Raw genomic sequence first — 21491 nt, forward strand, 5'->3', positions numbered from 1 at the left:
AAAATAGATCCTTGATACTTGACACTTTTTCTTATATTTATGTGAATGTGTTAAGGAGCAGAGAGACATTGAAAGCATTACAGGGTTTCAGTGAGGGCTGTTAAGCAATTGGAAACGTTTCCGGAACATTCCGGAAACGTTTTATCGATCGGTGACGTCCCTGCCGCACCCGTGCTGCTCGTCTGGGCTGCTGAGTCGTGGCTCTGAGTCCCGTCAGCGTGGACAGTGGCGCCGGCAGACTGAACCGCTCCTACGGGCTAATGCTGAGACCCCCCCCCCCTCACATGGTCAGAAGTCGCCGCATGCCTGGGGCCATCGCTCAGACACTTTTATAAGCTACACCGAAACGCTGTTTTCCAGGACCTTCCTGGTGGTCTGCCTGCGGGGGTGGTGGGTGGGCTGGTAGGGAGTAGGATTCCACTCTATTCCGGAGACATCTGCCTATCCAGGGAAGGCCGCAGACAAGAACACTTCTGGTGCTGGGGGGTGGGGGGGGTTAAAGATAGTAGTCTTATTTATAACAAAGTCAATGTGGTGTTCAGTGCACACCAGATGTCCACCATCAAAAGATGACGGGTCATGAGACTTCACTGTCTTCACTGTCTTCACTGTCTTCACTGTTTCTCCTGCACACATTGTGTGTCTGTTCCTGCTTAGAATATAACAATAGTAGTAACTCAGTGATTTTATGAAAGTGAATTTAAAAATAGCTGGAAGCCATTACAGTGTGCGTGATTCTATGATGAGTATATTCCTCAGTGTTCCCTTTAAGCTACAAAAGCCCACCCCTCCCTGAAGGATGAATGCAACCCCCCGCCTCCATGGCTCTGCCCTTACGGGGGGGGCATTTGCATGGTTCCAACTATGTAAGCTGCTAACTTGATTGTTGTCACAGCGACTGCTGCCCCAGGCCACGTGCCCATCAGTCCCCTCCTCCTGTGCCACTGCCCCCCCCCCCCCCCATCCATGTTTTCATTGCTCCGTAGCTCCAGCCAGGACAGGAAGTCTTAAATTTTCCACCCTGTCCGGACAAGGTGTGCCCCCCCCACATCACACCCGATGCACCCCGAGAGGAGGACGTCGTGTTCTGGCGTCAGTCTGAAATGGAAGCGTCCACTGGGATTAAATAGTAATATGGAGCAGATGTGATAACAGTGACCCTAGTTACACACTATATTTTCTAAAGTGATTTAGCTACTAAATGTATTATCTTTTTATACCAGTCTCATCCAATGACATGCTATGTTCAGTAGCTGTTGTTTTCTTCAGTCTGTCTTTTGACTCCACTTGATCACATCTGATTTGCTTTAAGCAGAACACTGGAGTGAACGCCGGAATCCTTCCTTAGCGGTGTAATGCGTAATCTAGAATTTTCCAAGGGAAAATTAGACGTACAAAAGAATGACATGTTTGCGAGTGAAAACAGTGCCAGGAAGAACTGGACTGTTCTGGAATTGCGGCTCCCAGATGGAAATACTTACTGGCACTGCCCAGTTGAAGAAACCATGCATGTGGGGGGGGGGGGGGTGAATTTGAGCATGGAGCTTTTTACAGTGGCATAGACAGCAGCTTGTTTGGGTAGCGGCTATTTTATTAGCTTCTCTTCCAGCAAAAACGATTCCCAGGATTCATTCTGGCACCACCTCTCTCTCTCTCTCCCCCCCCCCCATTTCGGTTGGGAGGCTGGGAATCAGCTCATTACTGCATATGCATGTGCTTGCGTTTTGCAATACCAAGTCAAAGAGGAAACCAGAGCATGGGCACCGTTCAGCTTTATTACACAGGGCTGTGTGACTCCTACCTATGGCAGCGTTCAAGGGTAGATCCTGCATCTGAGTTTCAAAATGGCCTGTGGATGTTCCTAATATTGGGGCATTTCAGTGCCACAGTACTGCAGTGTTAGAGAGCAGTACAGGGTTTGCCTGTCCGGTACAGAGATATGATATGTCAGGGGGAGAAGCTGTGTTTATCTAGGGATATTTTAGGGAGGGGGCTAGAGCTGTTTGTTTTTGGTAGGGGAGCACGGGAAGTGAGAGGGAGCCAGGTTTCGTGACCCAGCGTCCGGGGCCTCTGCGTAGCGCTAACCGGATTAGCACTGCCGCGGCCTGCCGTTTCCGCACAGACTCGGCGTGACGGATCCCCTAGAGAAACTCCTTCTGAGGCTGCGTGAGACCTGATTTAATGACCCCCTTCCTGCCCGGCTCCAAGTTGCGGTCGGACAGGGCTCCTTTTGAAGCTCTGTCAGGGTTAATCATCATTAGGGTTTCAGCCCGCCGGGTCCCCGTTTGCGGGGATTTGCCGATTATCGTGTCGGCCAGCCGCGGTGGGGCCCATGAAGCGTAAACTGCCAGTGTTTATGTCTCTCTGGTAATGCGCTCAATTTATGACCATTTGAGGTACGATTTTTTGTTTTAAAGTTTAACTGTGGGGGAGGGGGGCGGGGAGATAAAATGGCTGCCAGGGGTCAGGACGGGAGGGTCACGTCCAAAGCTGTTAAATTATGGCAGTACCTCGATTAAGAAGTCTCATTCAGAGACGCGACGGGCTTTGAATTGAGATGGACGATTGGTCCCTCATGGCCGTCCTCCATTAGGCAGCATGTAGGCAGCGGGTGGGAATGTCAGTACGTTTGTCATAATGCCAAAGTCACATTACAGCATTGTGCTCTTGCAGGAGGATGTGGCCCAGCAGAACCAGCCCGAATGGGCCAGCAGGGTGGTGCTGCTGATGGGTCAGCATCGAGCCTCCGACACCGAGGTCCAGCTCTACCAACGAGTCCTGCAGCGGCTCGGGTACATGGTCAGCATGGCCCACTATGCAGAGACCAGTGCCACACTCCGCCAGGACGATGGCCGGCCAGGTAACCCCACATCCATCCATCTATCCATCCAACCATCCATCCATTTTCCATTGCTCACAGGAGGGGAGATACTGGGACTTTTAAAGGTGGGGGGGGGGCATAAAAGAAAAGTTATAATTCATACAGAGGGGCCAATTTAATCTTTAGCCAATGATATGTTTTGAATCGGTGAGTGATGGGGGTGGGCATTTCAGGGACCAATCAGCTTTCTGCGGCTAGTGAGCACTGAGGCTGCAGTGCACTAACGCTGTCCCGCATCACTGCGCCGTGTAAGCACTGAGGCCGCAGTGCACTAACGCCGCCCCGCATTACTGCGCCGTGTGAGCACTGAGGCCGCAGTGCACTAACGCCGTCCCGCATCACTGCGCCGTGTAAGCACTGAGGCCGCAGTGCACTAACGCTGTCCCGCATCACTGCGCCGTGTAAGCACTGAGGCCGCAGTGCACTAACGCCACCCCGCATCACTGCGCCGTGTGAGCACTGAGGCCGCAGTGCACTAACGCCACCCCGCATTACTGCGCCGTGTGAGCACTGAGGCCGCAGTGCACTAACGCCACCCCGCATTACTGCCATTTTCCATGTCACTCCATGTCTCATTTGGTGCCTGGAGCAGGTGGCCACACCAGCATATTTGAACTTTTCCGTGAGTAGCGTGAAAGCTCAGGACTCACAGCTGCCAGTGCATCCCGGCATCCACATGGAAACAGGGGTCAGGGGGTCTTGGGCAGGGTCACCAGGCGAACAGGCGCACCCTTAACGATTCCGCCAGGCCAGTGATAGAGCAACAAGGTCTAGGAGTCTAAAAGAAGAGGAGGAAGCACATTAAGCATGTTTGTTTATTCCCCGTCCTGCAGAGCTGTTCAGTCAGTCAGGATTAAAAACACAAGGTTGGGTTGCCAGTTATAGTTAAAAAAAATAAATAAAACATACTTTTAGTTTCTTGATCTTCTGAACCATCTCACTCCCAGTGCTGTCGCTGCAGCTGTGTGGTCACCCCCCCCCTGCCCCCCACCCCACACTCGAGATGGAGGGTCACCCCCGACTTCAAAAGACCCCCAGCAATCACCTGTTGAGCACACTGGTCACGTGTTTATGACCTTCACGTGACCTGCCCCCCCCCCCCCCCCCCATAAAAAAGCCTTTTATAGCACTGTGGCTCTTTGTTTAGCCAGGTCTGAAATGCTCATATTCATAAACGAGCAAAAGTTCCCGGCCTCAACAGCGACGTCGGCTCGGCACGGTGGGCAGCTCTGATTCCGCAGCAGGAATCAGAAAAGCCGGGGCTCTGGACCCGTGTTTCCGACCGGCCCGCCTAAGGAGGGGGCCGCGTGCAGTGCATTACCAGACCTTGCAGGCCCACAATCACTGTTCTCCTTCCCTGGGTGTCTCTGGAACAATTACAAGCAGATGTTTTCTCCTCTGTGGCTCAGCATGGAGGCCAGCGAGAAACTCCCTGCACTTTCATCCCCGACCTCTTCATTAAAAAGCATTTTTTTTTAATTTCTTGTTAAATTAGGTTTTCAGTTTCTCTTGTTTGTGGAGAGTCTTTGTGAAACAATAAGTTTTTTCCCTGTTCCTGCTTCCAATCAAAAGTTAATTTTACTTCAAAAAGTCTTTAATGTGACTAATGCGACAGTTAAATTATTTGCTCTTACTCATTACAGTAATATTTTTTTTACTTTTGATGTCTGTGACTTTTGTTTAAAATCTATAATAAACATTTAAAAATGTAATCCTATCCCAGCGTTTTGTCTTAAGACTAAACCCTGCCAGTAGGTTTGTATAATTTACATCTTGGACCCCATCTCTCCCGCTGTCCCTCTCTCAGGTAGCGATTCCTGGACCATCCTGATTTGTCTTCAAGGATCCGAGAAGAGCTGCTTGAAAAAGATGAATTCTTATCGTCTTCAGGCTCATCAGCGGGTGAGTGCCTGCATTCAGGACTAGGCCCATATTAATGTCAATTATTATTTGGCTCTGGGGACAGGGGACATTGTGCAGCGCTTGTTTCCCTAAACGCTTGGGATCTGTCTGGCTGCTTTCTGGCGCGCCGTTGAAATTAGATCAGCTGCATTCTTCAGGGAAAAAAAAACACATATTTTTAGAAGCTGGGCTACAGATGTATCCACTTTGATTAGAGAGAAAACATTCCCGTCCCACCAAATGCATACGCCCAGCTCACGCGGGGCAAATCCGACAAAAGCGATACCCGAAAAGTATCAAACGTGTTTAGAAACGAGCGGTAAAATTTACCAGCACGGCGCCGATTTTGTTTCTTTTCCGCGGTTGATCTCTCTGAACTTCCCATTTGCGCTAAAGTGCGCTGCTGTTTTCGGGCGCCGGCGCGTTTCGGCCCGCAAACCCGCCGCTAATCCCGGCACTTTTTCCCGCAGGTGAACATGATCCCCACCCTCACTCAGGCTTTCTCGAGCGTGGGCGGCATCTGCCGCTTCCAGGCCCACAATCTGCTGTCAGGTACCCATCTCCCTCCTCCTCGTTTGCACCCCCGCAGAGCGCTTGCGGATCCCCGCCGCGAGGCTCTCAAACGCTCATTTTTTTAAGTTAATACCGACGACGGTCATGAGGCTTCCTCTGTGCAACTCTAAAGGGCAGACGATCATTAATATAGGATTACCTGTACCTTAAATAATAAACGGAAATGTCTGACTAAATGAACAATAGTGTAAGGCACGATGAAATGTATTTTAAAAAGTATTTTATATTTTGAATAAGTACACTCAGTTTCATGTTACTTAAATACTCTTCATACGAATGAACACACTGTTTCTTTGTACATTATTCGATTATGCCTTATTCTAAAACATTGTTATTGGGCCTAAAATAGCTCTCATAATTGGATGACGGACTGCCTGCACTTTGGCCGGCCTCCCTTTCCGATGTTTATACTGCTGCTTGGGGTGCAGTTCACAGAGATCGTCATTTAAGTGATGTGTCCTCGCTAAATCGTGCCCTTTGTCCCGAGTCAGTGAGTCTGACGGAGGTTTACAGTGTAGCCTTTGTGAGGGGGGGGGTCTGGCATAATCGGCGGAGCAGGGATCACTTGGTATCCCGGTGCAGCCGGCAATTTCTGGTGTTATTTTCGTCGTGTGGGTTACTTTGAGATGTAGTGGATTAATTACAGGTTCTCGCATTAGTGTCAGTCATGGGGAAGTTCATAAAAGTGAAAGATGTTTCTGATTAAAATAGCTGCGTGTTGATTTTTTATAGACTTCACTAGTGCTGAAGCTCAGAGGTGTACAGGTCACCTGGGTACTTTAGGAGAATGATGTTTCCATTACACCCAGGGTGAAGGACCACTCCATCACTGGGCTTGGCTTCCTAATTCCAGTGTGACACAGGGTGTTGGGCTGTGATATGGGTCCTTGTGCAGCTTTTGCATGGTGACATCGGATAAAAATGGTTTTACCCATAATCCTGCAGATGTGAGAGTCCGTCTGGCATCTCGTTCTATCAGGGCGAAATTCCTGTCTATTTCTGCTGTGTCATGTACCATTTCAGGGCTGTCGATTCCCATAATTCCCTCTGCCTGTGGACCCTTGAACGCCCCCCTGGGAGACACTGACCCTGCAGCTACAGAGGGCTGGTCAGTCTGAAAGAAACTTAGCATAAACGCTAACATGTGACATACATACTAACGAGAAATGTTTTTTAGTTCACAGTGGAAATCAATCAAGCGCTTTGTGAATGGGTTTCTATTTATTTAATACATCAAGATATTTGATATTGTTGATAATTATTACCCAGTTTGATTTAATGCTTTAAAGTACAAAGTATCCCATAATTTTCTGTATGCCTGTTGATGTCACAGATTAAGCCTTACAGTGAAAGTGAGAATTATGAGAGATCTGATGCCACACTTCGTCGTGTGCTGATTGGCTTGTAGACCCAGTAGCACGGAATTCTCCCGTGTGACTGGCTCCCAGCTCGTCACCTGACCCACTGAGTCCAATCCTCTCCTCCACAGGCCCCCGTCAGGCCCCACCCCTCCGGCGAGTCAGGCGCTCTTCGCCACAGTGTCAGTCTACGTGCTCGTCACCTCGGCCTCCCCCCTGGCAGCCTTCCTGCACACCACCGGCCTGGTCAGGCCCAGCCTCTCGGCCTACAGCCAGGCAGCCCAGGTAAGCAGCCTCGTCAGGCAAACAGCAGGAGAGGCACTGCGCTCAGCACCGGAGCCGGGGGCCTCCCGGAGAGCGGTAGAGAGTTCCAGAACATGATCGGATGGAATCCTGTTTATGCACTTTTTGTTTGTACTATGATGATACATTGCCGCATCATCATAGATTTCCATTTCCAGTGGAGTGGCGTGTGGTTCAGTGAGTTTGGACGCTGTGCCTGTGTTCGGAAGGTTACTGGATTGAATTCCAGAATGATTTCTCCGTTGGGCCCTTGAGCAAGACCCTTAACCCTCAATCGCTGGTACCGACTGACCCTGCTTAAAATCCTCACCTTCCGATGGTGAAGTAGAATGTTCTTCCGCATCCCAAAAAGGGGCCAAGCAGCTTTGCTGGATACTGTTAGCAGACCGAGCTGAAAGGCTGTGGGACATACGCCAGACCGCCTTTGGTTTTATGGATTTAAGTTTCATTTGCTTAAACTCCGGTATGAGCCGTTTTCAGATGTCAGAACCCGCGTTTCTGCGGTCGACTTCCCCTTAGACCATGCGACAGTAATCACAGGAGAAGCGGCCGGTCTCGGGCGCCAGAGCGGCGAACAGGCTCCGCAAACGTACGGCCCTTTAAGTTTGAAGTGGAAAAGTTGGAGAGCGGGAAGGTAATTAAAAGACGAGGCAAGCGCCGAGCTGCTGGCCGTTACAGATCACGTGACCAGAGTGACAGCCAGTCGCCTCGGGTGGGTACAGAAAAGTCCCATAATGTCTCTCTGTTTCGGAGACAAACTGACCTTAACTTGACCCGGAGCAACAATGCTGCGAATTAGGGATGTTGGCACAAAGAAATCATCTCTTTCGGCCAACGCAAACAGTGTTTATGTTAGAATCCGCTCCCTGGTGGCAAGAATGCAGAATTGACACGCAAACCAGGCTAAAGCAGAAGCTGTAAACACTGTATCACAATCCTGCCACAGGGTGGAGACAGAGCAATATTAATGAAATTAATTTTTAGAGACTTGCGTATGTAGTGTAGGGTTGTGGAGAGACTGAATGAAATATTAAATATCCTCCCCGAAACAAAATCAGCATCATTCTTCTAAAATATGAATTAATTAATGCAGGCATTTGCAAAAATTACAGTTTCAATTTAGCCTTGTCATTTGTTATTGTACTTTTAATCTGCTGAGTAAAAGTTCAGTGAAGAGTTATTTAGACTGGAGATGGTTTCTATAGTCTAAAGCCCCCGAGAAATGTAATCATGCTGTACAGTGTCACCTTGTGGTGTGTTTTAAAATGACAGGCAAATAACACAACAGGGTGGTACAGTGGATAGCATTTTGTTGCTGTTTTGTAGCATGTTGCTGTTTGCTCCAGTTTTCCTAACTGTAATCTAACTTGCTCCAGCTCCCACCCTCAAGCCTGACTAGGATAAGATCTTGAAAGATGGGTGGAACAATACATTTTAACTGTTGAAATTTTAATTAGCCTCTTAAAAAGATCATGAAAATTATGTATTATTAATGATGACAACCAAGGACACTTTTCGCCATTTAGAAAAAGTGTTTTCCAGAAGTGCTTGCGACGGCACAGCGTCGGCTTTGTGGTCGAATAATTCAATTCGTAAAGCAAAGCATTAATAAAACTAAAATATTCATAGTATTCAGTTTTTTTTGTTCCCAGTAAGGAACACTTTGCCTCTGTTGCCTTGGAGACTCACAGTAAGTGCATTTGCCTGTATTGTACTCTGGAATACCCTGAAAAATACACCCTGCGTTATGTACAATGTGAGACTGCTTGACAGCCTGTAAAACCTGATACCTTACAGACTCTCTCCTTCCATCTCCTGCTTCTCAGCTCCACACGTTCTTCCTGGAACAGCTGGGCTCTGACTCGTACCTCCAGCCTCTGGACAGCATGAAGGAGGCCATAGCTGCAGTGCTGCTGTCTGCGGCCATGAGCAGTGAGGACCAACGTCCAGCCCAGGCCAGGTCAGCCACAGCCCTCGGTGACCTTTGACCCCCCATGGCTCTACCAGGCCGGAGCACACCTTGACTCCGGTGGTGTCTGGCAGCTCATTGTACCCTAGAGACAGATCCCAGAACCCTGGGCAGGTGCCACATGGTCACCTGTCATTGTAGAAGAGAGACTTCATCTGGAAATAAGTGGGGGTGTTCATAAAAAATAAACATTTTTTAATGCTAAAAACATTAACTATACTGCTTTGTTTAGAATTTTGTGAATATCTGACCTTCTGTCTTCTAACTGGTATGGGAAAACGGGGGGGAGGGAATGCCAGGTGACACATGAAGGACATGCCGACTCATTCACAGAGAGACTCAGGATTCGAACCCGCAACCCTGGAGGTGTGATGCAGGGTTAGGGTTAGCTGATGCTGCTGCGCTTTTGATTCGCTCCCAGCTTCTTGCTGTTTTCCGGTGTTTCCCACTCAGGTGTGAGCTCTGCTATCAGCTGCTGACCTTTACACTGCAATACGGTGGTTCCGTTCGGCCCGAAATCGTCAAGGTGAGACTCGGGTGGGACTCCTTGGTTCTCCTCGGGCGGTTTCGGGGGGTCTTTACCCTTCACCAGCACCAGCAGTGGCTCCTTGGATCCTTAGCTATAATATAACCTCTGGCTTGTAGGAGACAGAGTGTCAAACACCCCCCCTCCCCCCAAAGTCCATCCCCCACACACCCCCAGACATGTATACATACACATACTACACACATGCTCACGTTTAGACACACATCCCCAAACAAACCTGTTCATTTGACCATTTCACAGCTGCAGGAGCTGAGTGGTAAAACTTGAACCATCAGGTTATGTAACACAAACAGGAAGGAACCATATGATTTATAGGCCCATCTGCCTCTCCTCAGCTTCCTGTTTCTGTATTTTCGCTCAGTGCTCCTCAGTGCTTCTTCATGGCTTTTCTATATAAACAGAAGCTTTCTGCTATGTTACAATTTTTTCAAGATTCTCAAGGGAAGATTTTTAATTAGAACTTTAATATAATAATTATAACTTTAAACATCTTTTGTACTAGGACATGCAAAGTAAAATGAAAGCTGAAATGCCCCAAAGAATTTGACTTGGTTTTGTGCTTGCTTTTCCTGTTTTTCTGTAATAAACTGAATGATCCCCTTAAAACTACCTGGTGTGTAATATTGTTTCACCAGAAGGGGGCAGTATGCAATTGAATTTTATCCTTAGTAAGTCATCTTACTGGGTCTCAGAGTCTGTGGTTTCATCTTCCAGGTGCAAGCAGAGCTGCACTTTGACGATCTGAAGGACCCTGGTTTTGATGGTCAGATACTCAAGGAGTTCATCCTCGAGGACACACTCAACTTCCTGCTGCCGACACGTAACAGGAGCCTGACATCTTTCCCAGAGTGCATAGCGGCCATAATCAGAGAAAAGGTTCTGCTCCTTTGTGAAATGCGTTCATGTTTACAGCTTGTCTGCAGCAGAAGGCTGAGGATTCATAGATGCGCTGTGGTGACCTGAGTGAAGCAGGCTTCTCCTTTGTGTTCTTTCCATATCCCAGCGTGGCGCTTCACCACTGTGATGGACAGATTGTGGACATAAGGTTGTCAGGTGGAATGATGGATTATGTGTCATCTTGTCTTGACAGTATGGTGGCTGTGAAGGGACATACAGCAATTGTCTGCCTTACAAGGAGAAGCTTGTTCTCCTCCAGTTTGTCAGCCAGCTCCAGTCGCCAGGACCCTTCGACGTGGTAAATACTCCTTTTACAATACATTCTGTCGCAGATTCCTGTAAGTCTTGGACGTTTTTTTCAGTCAGACAGCTGCTGTGGTTCCCCATTGCTGTGTATGTGAGTGTAAAACTAAACATCTGGGGCCTCATGTATAAACGGTGGTTACTCACGAAAATGTTGCGCACGCCCGTTTCCACGCTCACGTCGAGATGTATAAAAACTAAACTTGGCGTACCGCCATGCACATTCTCACGGCAACCCCAGACAAGGCGTACGCAAGTTTCTGCTCGATTTGGCAAAATGGAGGCACCTACTGGCAAAAGAGTGCTACTGCAGTTTCACTGTGTCAGCCTCGCATTCATGACGCGGTCTGCATGAAATACACCGAAATTATTTGGCCATCGGTCACCTAATCGTAATCAATCTGTGACAATAAAACGGTGCAGGGAAAGACAAAAAATATTCCAACCATGGCTGCTCTTGCATTGTTAGAGGACATTGCAAATGGAAGAGTCAGAATAGAGCTCGTATTCAGGGATCATATACTGATTTCCTGGCCCATGATGATGACTGGCTTCTAAGTCGATTCAGATTTCCAAGAGCAATCCTTTTGGAGCTGTGTGCTAAACTGGGGCCAGCATTACAAAAGCAGACGATGAGGAATTGCGCTATAGGCTACCTGTTCCTTTACAAGTTCTGTCCACTCGCGGGTTCTTAGCCACAGGTGCTTTTCAGCGAGAACTTGCGGACTGATCGGGTATTTCCCAGTCAACACTGAGTCGCGCCATGCCGGTGTTGTATGGGACGGCAAAATCTGCTTGTCACCCAGATACATGGGCGTAATTCCCAGGGGGGTCATGACCACCTCCCCCCAATAATCATGTTTCCCCTGTCATGGGTGGAGACTTCCACCCCCCCCCCCCAATGTTCCAGCCAAAGTTACGCCCTTGCCCAGATATATAAAATTTCCTTACACTGTGGTTGAACAGGCAAATATTAAAGTGCAATTTGCAGCGATGTCCAGTTTTCCCAACGTAGACGAAGCTATCGACTGAGCGCACATTGCTATTAAGTCACCTTCAGAGAACGAATTTGCTTATGTAAATAGAAAGTACTTTCCCTCTATTAATGTACTCTATTAATGCATTGGGGGCACCTCTTGTACTATTGTCTATAAGAATAAACAAACAGAATAAATGAAAGTAACATCGCATCTGCGCCCTACGTGTTATTCATAAACATGCAAGTAATTCAAAGAAGTATGGTACGAGAAAAACTCACCCGCGATGACATCGGCGTCCCCCTCCCTCGCTAAAAGTGTGTCCCCAATCATCGCAGCAACTAGTTGCTCAAAGGGTGTAAGACCGGGAATTCCGCAACCTCCGCCTGTGCTGTTAAGACTCTTACGGTGAGCGGCCGCTCGTTTTTTCACGTCCATTTTTTTACGCCACTTCTTTTTAATTTCGGCCACCGTGCGAAGTTTGGAACCAACACTTTTAAGTGACTCTGCCACGCTGTGTCACTCCGTCAACTTTCGTTTATTGCTGATGCCACTTAAACCACCAAATAATATCACTTTTCTTTTCTCGATTTCTGTTAACATGACCTCCACTTCGCACTCGCTGAAATACTTATTTTTCCCTCGTGGTTTGTCCATTGTTGTTTAAGAAAAACATAGAACAAAGCGGGCATTTATACAGATTTACATATGCAAATATACATAAATATGGGCGGGTCGGGGGAGTGGCTGTGGGCTCGTTCACGTACGTAAAATTTCATGCTCATTGGGATTTATAAAGGGAATGTGCGTAGATCTGTGTTTTATGCATCTGGATTTTTTCTTGCTTACGCACATTCCTAGTTTTGTCCGTACGCCATGTTTTAGTGTGAATTCTACGCACGTTGTTATACATGAGACCCCAGGGCACACTCTGTAAGCATTTTGCAATATTCTGCGATGTCTTATTGCGTCATTCTGTACTGCGAAGGTACAGAATCATGTTACTATTTCCAGCTTTTGGACAGTGGAAAAATGACTGAATGTGCTCACTGTGCTTTATTCTTCATTTAGCTCTGACTGTGTCTGTTTTAAATGTATGTGTTATTAAATGTATGTGTTTTAAATGGCTGTTATTATTGTATGCTGTTTTTCCCTTGCGCTGACTGTGTTTATTTCTATGTTCTCTGGCTGTGTTTGTTCTGTGTTTCTCTCTATGTTCTGACTCTCTCTCTGTGCTGAATGTGTTTTTGTCTGTGCACTGACTGTGTTTTTCTCTGTGCTCACTGTGTTATCTCTTGTCCCCTGACTGTCTTCCTCTCTGTTCTCTGACTTTCCTTTTACACTGACTATGCTGTATTTTTCTTTGTGTGCCGTCTCTGTTTTTCTCTGTGTATTGACTGTGTTTCTCGCTGTGCTGGCAGCTCTACCCTGCAGCCTCTCCAGCACTCGCCAGTCTCCAAGCCCACCTTGACCAAAGGTTCTACGGTGAGGAGCGGCCCCAGAAGCGGAGTCACCTGGTGGCGCTGTTGAGTCAGACTCACTCCCTCCTGTATACCTCAGAGATCCTGATGCAGTCCAAGAGGTGAGGATGGGGCTCACAGGCTCAAGCCATTATCAGAAGCGCACATAGAAGCGCACAGAGCTTCACCCCCCTGCAGGGGGCGCCCTCTCAACTTGACCAGATAAACCAGGCCCCGGTTCAGCCTCCTGATCCCAGGACAGCATTCCTTACTGCATCCGTCCTCCATGCCTCTCCAGTCCTTTGATCCTCGACAACATGCCCCGGTTTCTGACCGCGCATCTTTGGTGCTGGTGCATTTGGACATTCCCAGTCTGGGGGGGGGGGGGGTGTAGTTTCCTCACATATGGACTGACACAGCTTATCAGTTTATAATAGAGCACATCTGCGGTTTGGACACTTTAGGTAAACTTGATGAAAACACAGCGTAGCCTGTGCCTCTCACAGTCGTCTGCGTAGGGAGCAAACCCACAAACGAGCCATTGCCACGCTGCTGCCGAAGTTTTTGTTGTTTTCTTTTTCTCTCCTTTGCTGCCCCGAGGGAAGACTCATCACTTTCGCTTGTTTGCTTGTTGCTTGTTTGGAATGTTCCAGACAGAAAGGCCGCTAATGCCATGTTCCCCCAACCAGGAGCGGTGTCCCTGAGGGACCAATGGATTTGACCAATCCTTCCCAGAATTCCCAGCCCCAGAAAGGTGAACCGAGCTTAATTGGTGGAAAAAGATTGAAGATACTAGATGAGGAGCAGGAAATCGCAATTTCTGTGGCATTTTGTAACTGTTAGTTACCAAGTAGCTGTACTGTTACACTCTGTGATGCCATCTAAGGCCATATCAGACTAAATCAGCACCAAGTATCTCTGTCCTTTAACAATGTTCTGCAGCATTTCCTGTCACCCAGAGCAGATTGGGTGCGTCCAAAATCGCATAGGCACACAGTAGGTACTGCGTGTTGGCAGGAGCCTGCTACTCAACCTTTAATGCAGTACATAGTGTATAGGTGGATGAAGACAGTATGCATGCACTGAGGCACACCACAGTCACCATCTTGCATACTACCTGACCCCCATGAAAACACTTAAAATCAGTAAAACAAATATATATTTATTTTCTGCTGAAATCTATGCAAAGATGGCACTTCCTCCTCCATCTTGGCGTAAATTTCTGAGCGAGTGATGATCTTCGTATCTGGTTGTAGCTCCAGTTGCCTTGTGGGATAGGGTAGCGTCCATCAGTTGCACACTTGGGAATTTCATAGAGATTGTATATGGCTCATGTAGCATAGTATATTTAGCGTATTACATAGCAAACAATGCATCCTTTGTGTTGAATGGGGTTTGTTTGTATTTCAAAGCCAATTCCAATGAATGTCCTCTTTCCAGATTATCTGCACCGTCCTGACTGCAGACATGGTGAGCGTTGCCACCCAAGACTTTCTGTTAAATGTGTGTTTACTGGTTAAATGTCTGTCTTCTGTACATTACAGCACAGCACAGTCTCCTTTTTCCAAGGACAATTAATTAAAGTCTCTTTAAGTCGCCCCTTTTATCAATGTGCCCATGTAGCTGGCAGTGGGGCTGTCCACAGTAGTGTTACCAGAATGCCATCCTGGGGGGGGGGCATTTGGATATGCTGGGTGGACAGCAATATACGAATGGCTGGAGAAAAAGGGCTTTTTGATGGTAAAAATTGATGACGAGTGGATGCTGGGGGAATTTTTTAAATCACTAATGATTGGTTAAATTTGATTGGTCTCTGTTGGGTGGGAAGTTGATGCTTTGGGTCCCATAGCCCCGCTCCTGGCTGTCCCTTTATGGGGGCCAGTGAGAGTCCCCCGTGCTGCTGAGGTGTAAAGGGGGGGGGGTGATCTCCCGGGCCCCGAAGGAGGTGTGTCCCACAAGGAGTTAGGTTCTCCAAGGTGGCAGCCGCGGGTTTTATGGCCCGTAGGCGTTTAAACCATTTTACAAACACAGTCATCCCTCTCCTGCACTCAGATGCCGGGAAGTGCATGGACCCCCGTCTGAGGCAACTGTACACGGACCCCCCCCTCGTGCTGACACCCCCTTTCAGCCCGGAAGTCAAGGAGTACTGGGCCGAGGTCCCGTTCGATGTGGTGACACTAAAGATCCGTGCGGAGCCCGAGAGCTGCCGCTGCCGGGTGCGCCTGGACGAGCGCAGGGGGCCCAGGTAATATCAACACCCCCCCCCCCTTTACTGCACCCCCATATCACTGACGTATCGTTCTAAACACTGTTTGAAGATAATGATTCTATCCACTGAATCCGGACACACTGACATCACACGTTGACATATATGTTTGATATCTATGATCTGTGCAGAGATGTTAACTGGACGCTGTTTCCGGAGCTTCCATAAATGATATTACGCAGTTTTTTTAATTAATAAGCTGAGGTCAGGGCCTGCATCTCCCTGACGGGACACATTCTTATTGTTCCCATATGTATCCATCCATCCATCCATCCACCCACCCATAGCTACTTTGCCAGCACAAGGCTGTGAGCCTCCTATGAAGCACATGGCATCCCGGGCAGGATGTGTCCTGTTGGACAGGATGTGTCTTGTTGCGCAGGATGTGTCCTGTTGGACAGGATGTGTCCTGTTGCGCAGGATGTGTCCTGTTGGGCAGGATGTGTTCTGTTGGACAGGATGTGTCCTGTTGCGCAGGATGTGTCCTGTTGGGCAGGATGTGTCTTGTTGCGCAGGATGTGTCCTGTTGGACAGGATGTGTCCTGTTGCGCAGGATGTGTCCTGTTGGGCAGGATGTGTCCTGTTGGACAGGATGTGTCCTGTTGCGCAGGATGTGTCCTGTTGCGCAGGATGTGTCCTGTTGGGCAGGATGTGTCCTGTTGCGCAGGATGTGTCCTGTTTCTGTTTCTGATGTCTGTAATTTTGGCAGCTTACGAGCCTCTGACCTTCTAACGGTCACATTATTTCTTATTGAATCGTTTCTCAGTTCATTAATCATTTGAGCTTCTGTTCCTTTATAACGTTTCCCTTTAAAGAAGTATTAATAGCATCCAGATTACCGATAAGAATGTCCTTTAATGTAGAGAAGTAGGAGTTACATTACCATTCTACATTAAGTACTGAGTGTAATAATGCACAGTGGTGTATTTATAAGGTGAACTCAGGCATGATTTTTTGGGTGATATACCCCCCCCCCCCCCCCCATGCACACCTGAATTCAGCAATCAAGAACCTGCTGATGAAGTGTACAGGAACAGAATAATAACAGAATAGAGCTCGGGACTGGGTGGGGTTGGGGGGGGGACTGGCTTTGTGAGTGTGACTGGGCCTGAGAGCCCCCCCCTGTTCCCCACAGCAAGGCCAGCTACCCCGTCGGCCTGGGCAGCAGCAGAGTGAGCATCCTGGTGGTGGACGAGTCGGAGTCGGAGCCTGTCGTCATGACGATCTACACACTGCACGTGTTCCGAGAGAGTCGGCCCAGTCTGCCCGTGTTCGACGAGTATGTCACATGTGGTTTTCGGCAGGTACGTTCCTGCTGACTGAACTCCGGGCCGAGCAGAGATTGTTCCGTCCATCCGTCCGTCCATCCATCCATCCATCCATCCCAATCAAAGTAGGGTACATGGTTCACTCTGGACAGGAGGCCAGTCTCCTTTTATAATTTTGTTTTGTTGATGAATTACTTCTGTAGAGGTCATACAGAAGGATCCTTGATTGGTTACATATTTAACTTTTTTTGACTGAGGGGTTTTCTAGTGCCAGCTTACCAGATCAAGACGAATGCGCTGATGCCGTACTAATTATAAATTTATATCGCATTCTTGGCGTAAACTTTCAGCTCGCTTGTTTCCTGTTGTAAGTCAGCCATTTGTATCGGAGATGAGAGGGACACAATGGCGGCTATAATGATTATTACGGGACCCCCTTTTAAAATTAGCAATTATATCCATCTTTATTGCACTTCTAATTGCAGCATGTGGGTGCATTTAGCAAAAAAACAAGTTTTTATTGCATGTAAACAGAAAGCCGTAACATCGCTGCGATGTTCAGACGACAGCGCGGTGCCTTTTGTTTTACAGTGTGGTTATGTCCGCCGTAAAATGGGCTTTTATGGTCTTACTCGCAGTTTTGCTGCTCTTGTTGTGCAGTTAAAATGATGATTGGGGTGCTGAGTATGAAACGGAAGGTTCCAGACGGCCTGGCGGTCTTCCCGATTAGGTCCAGGAGGAGTGAGAAGCCCATTGCGTGTGTCCATCTCCAATGACCACGTTTGTGAAGTGAGTCTGCTTCCAGGTGGTCGTTACCTTGGAGACCTTCATGTATCCTACATTCCAGAGACATCTACTTCGCTGACTATGAATTTAGCATTTGCCCTGACAAAACTGCCCCCAGCTTGGGTTCATGTTATAGGGATGGGTGCTCTTCTTGCTGCGGGGGTGCTCCTGGGGGAGGGTGGGGGCATCATAAATTCGCCATTTGACGCTGTTGACTGTGTCACCCCGTGCCGTGTAGTTGTGGACCAGCTGGCAGAGGAGATTGGAAGATCTTCTGGAATCTGTTGGAGAGACGCCTACGTGAAATACGCATGGCTTGCATTTTGTGGTGGGATTACCGGCCAACTAGAGCTTAGCAAGCCTTTACTACCCACAATCCCACAGCGGATGATGCTCCCGCAGTGGGGAGTGCATGTGCCTCACACTCAAACGGCATTTTTTATACATGTACATTTTGTTTGTTTAGCAAACATTTTTATCCAAAGTTACGTACAACTGAGACAGCATGGTTAAACAGTCTCTGGAGTAACAGGGCCTTGTCAGCCTACCCTGGGATTTGAACCGGCGACCTTCTGATCATAGGCATAGGAGTCCTAACCTGCTGAACCACACACCTATTTAGGCCTGATGGGACACGTGTCCCTGGCATGTGAGCTGTGTTGCTGGCGTGAGTCTGCAGGTGGCCCTGGAAGGTGTCTGCATGTCTGTTAAGCACTCTGTTGTGTCTGAGCAGCGGGCCCGGGGGGGGGGATCTGTGGAAGCGACTTTTGCAGCCGCACAACCCTTCCCCCCGCCCCTCCCCCTTTCCAAACACCCCCACCCTCCCCCCAAATGAACTTCAAAGTGGACACCTGTCCCCACAGCTGCGGGACAAACGTACCCGGCTCCCGAGGCTGACAGATACAGCAGATGTCCCCGCTTCACCAACACATGGGCCGCCTTGGCCCCCCCCCCACCCCAGGGGGGTAAAACCAATAACAGAGGGGCACGTTACTCTCTCTAGGAAAACAAAGCTATAAGCCAAAAGACACCCCCCCCCCTTTCACTTTCATCTGTGAGGATTCTTTGAACGTTTCACTTTGAGTGCAATCTGATACTGTCGATCAAAAGACTCAAGCAAATCCGCACTGGATGGGATTGAGGCACGAACGGGATTTGTCTGTTCTCGGGGCGGTCGGGGGGGACCCAAACGAGTCGTGGTGCCAGTTTGGCTCCCGTCACCCCCCGAATGTCACAGAATTCCTGCTCCGTGTCTCTTGGCCGATGGTAATACTGGACTCCAGATAAACGCAGAAGATCCCCAGCTAAAGAGCTCGACATTAAAACCATCCGTTTTGATTTATGTGTTTCTGGCGTCCCAGAGCATGTTCGTTTCAGGGGCGTGGGGTGTCATTTGGAGTCTGTTCTCTGTCGAACATGGCTCTCTGGTGCAATGTGGGGGATTGCTGCTGTTAAAGCAAACTACTGACGAAATGAGGCGTGATATTTGTGGATGTTCCCCTGGCTGCGACGCTCCGGGGAAGGAGAGCCTCATGTGTTGCGGGGAGATGGAGTTTTCTCTGTGTGTGTGACGCACATAAGGGCAGTGTGGCTGTGCGGCTTAATTTATGGAGCATATCTGTTGGACGGGGAGGAGAATCTATAGCGCGGGGGGCCGGGAACTCACTAAATTAATCAAGATTCAGGATGATGGATGTGAGCTTCAGTGTGTGAGCTCATAGCATCAGTATCGACAGGGAAAGATTATTTTTTAACGAATGTTTTGTGAGCTCCTAATTGAACGTTTATCTTCATAATAACCTGAATAATTCTTTGCTAGATTACATTATTTACTGTGTTGTATCAATGCAGTTGGACTGTGAGAAACTGTACAGACTCCTAGCTGAGGTCCAAAAACCCAACTTTGAAGTGTCTTTAAAAGGTGCAAAAATGCTAAACTTTTCCACTGAAATATGTGCTGCCCTCCATTTGTGTCCCCAGTGAAACGTTTGACCTGTACCAGAGGGTTCCGCATGAGGTCGCTCTCTTCGGTTGTCCAGGCCCAGAGCCTGAATGGCTGGCAGTTATAGCAATTCAACACACATTGGTAGGATCTAAATCCGATTATGATCTGACGCAAATTAGGAACAGGCTCACCGGCAATGCATATTTATGAGAGCCTGTCCTTAATGGGTCTCCTCCGGAACAGGCTGAGCAAAGGCAGACTTCACAGCAAGGCGAACGCTGAAATTTGGGGATGTCACTCGTAACTCATGCTGTTGCTGCCCCCTATAACCCAGACCCCCCCCCCCCCCCCCCCCCAAGCCCTGATTCTCCCCACTCCTGCCTTAAATGTAACACAGGAGCAATGGATCGCTAGACAGTTATACCACGGAAATGGGACGAATGCGTGAAATCAAATGGTTAATTTGACCGAGAGATTCTTCTGTGGTTTTTTTGCGCTCCTCTCCCAGACCACAGACCCCCCGTGACTGCGTCCCCTTCAGGGAGTCAGCCTATTGGAGGCCGTTCAGGCCATGTGACACCAATCAAGGGAGCAATGGAGGCGGGTAAATATTTTTCTTGTTTCCCAGCGTAGCGACGGCGCTCATGGTTCTCACGGTGGATCGGATGCAGAGGTAATTCTGATGCGTGCTGCTGTGGACCCAACCTCAACATGACCTGCCAGTAGGTGTAGAGTAAATTGGGAATCCAGTGGATCTACAGCCTCCAGACCATTGTCCATGATGAAGCTTCACAGAGTCTCTGCATTCTGGAACACAGACAGGGAACTATCCTGATCCTGAGATTGTGGATGAGCCAACCAGGGGTCATGGAGATGGACGACATGATGACAGATCTACAGATGGACCAATGGGGTGTGTGTTTCATGGCATGGCCTGTTCCCAGCATACAGGGAGGGCTTTATAAGCAATATATTTCTATGTTTTAGACCATTGGTAAGAAAAATTCCCCAAAATAAACATCGCACCAGGAATGCGTTTGGAAACCTTGTCTTTCTCGTTCACTTTCAGTGGAGTTTGACAGGTTGATTGATGATAAACTAAGCTTTGCGAAAATGCATTCAGTCCCCTGGCCACAGAAATTACAGCGTCTGAACCTCAAACGGCAGCCAGCTGAGGCTCATGAAGTCCGTGTTCGCATATGACCGGCGGGAAAAGATTTCTTTCAGACCAAACTTCAACGCACCAGGACAGTTCCAGAACTGTTCTGTGAACTTCGGTCACTTGGTAGATCAGGTCCCTGTTATTTAAATAAAAAAATTTCAATACTGATCTATAGCCTGAAATGTGAGCAGTGATTACTGAATGGAATATTGGTACCACAAGCCAGCGCTTCCTGCCAGAACCCCGGAACGTTCTCTGTGGCCTTCTCCCACCTGTTTTGCCAAGCACTGTTTCTGCTGTTAGTCCATGTTTTTGTGCACGGGGTCAACTTCATGGATGTGTGAGCCCTCCTGTATTCGAGGGGGTGGCCCTGGGTGGGGTTCTGTCTGTGGATAGGCTTGAGGGGCTTATTGCTAAAATCGCCCCCCTCCCTTTTAACACGTGGACGTCGTCTCCCAGGTTTTCGCCGCATGCTGCTTCAGCCGTCCTCAGCATTCCCGCTTCTGCCTCTCTCCCTCCTCCGCTCGGGCCACTAAAAGCCCAGCTTGATGTGGTTCTCTCGGCTTCAGAGTGCTGTCTTTATGCTGCCCAGAAGCTTCCTGTCACGTGAATGCTAATAGCTGAACGTTTCTGATCGGTGATATGAAGCTGCCCTCTGTTTTTTTTGGCCTTATGAAGAGAACGCGTGAGTGATGTTTGGTCGTCTGAGGGCTGCCCTTTGCTAAGGCACTAAAGCACGCACACACACACACACACACACATACACACACACCTGCTTTCCAGATCTTGCACTAACAAGCAGATGAGCTCATGATTGAGTTAATGGCTCTACCCTATGGAGGATTTCAGGTCCAGCAGAGCAGTGACATCTCTTAGAAGGCCCACAGGGCAACC

General features: G+C 48.5%; 1 protein-coding gene across 1 annotated transcript in view; it reads left to right on the plus strand.

Moving 5' to 3' along the window:
* Positions 1–21491, plus strand: part of cped1 (cadherin-like and PC-esterase domain containing 1) — a 45383-nt gene that overhangs the window by 6718 nt on the left and 17174 nt on the right. Inside the window, exons 2-15 of the mRNA XM_023812686.2 lie at positions 2674–2860; positions 4689–4783; positions 5254–5335; positions 6380–6464; positions 6846–6999; positions 8844–8977; positions 9440–9512; positions 10248–10409; positions 10624–10728; positions 13132–13292; positions 13860–13924; positions 14611–14640; positions 15223–15415; positions 16572–16740. Coding sequence (XP_023668454.2) covers positions 2674–2860; positions 4689–4783; positions 5254–5335; positions 6380–6464; positions 6846–6999; positions 8844–8977; positions 9440–9512; positions 10248–10409; positions 10624–10728; positions 13132–13292; positions 13860–13924; positions 14611–14640; positions 15223–15415; positions 16572–16740 — 1695 coding nt within the window. The remainder of the gene's footprint in view (positions 1–2673; positions 2861–4688; positions 4784–5253; positions 5336–6379; positions 6465–6845; positions 7000–8843; positions 8978–9439; positions 9513–10247; positions 10410–10623; positions 10729–13131; positions 13293–13859; positions 13925–14610; positions 14641–15222; positions 15416–16571; positions 16741–21491) is intronic.

The sequence above is a fragment of the Paramormyrops kingsleyae genome, chromosome 3 (assembly GCF_048594095.1).
Source record: "Paramormyrops kingsleyae isolate MSU_618 chromosome 3, PKINGS_0.4, whole genome shotgun sequence".
In the NCBI taxonomy this organism is placed as follows: domain Eukaryota; kingdom Metazoa; phylum Chordata; class Actinopteri; order Osteoglossiformes; family Mormyridae; genus Paramormyrops; species Paramormyrops kingsleyae.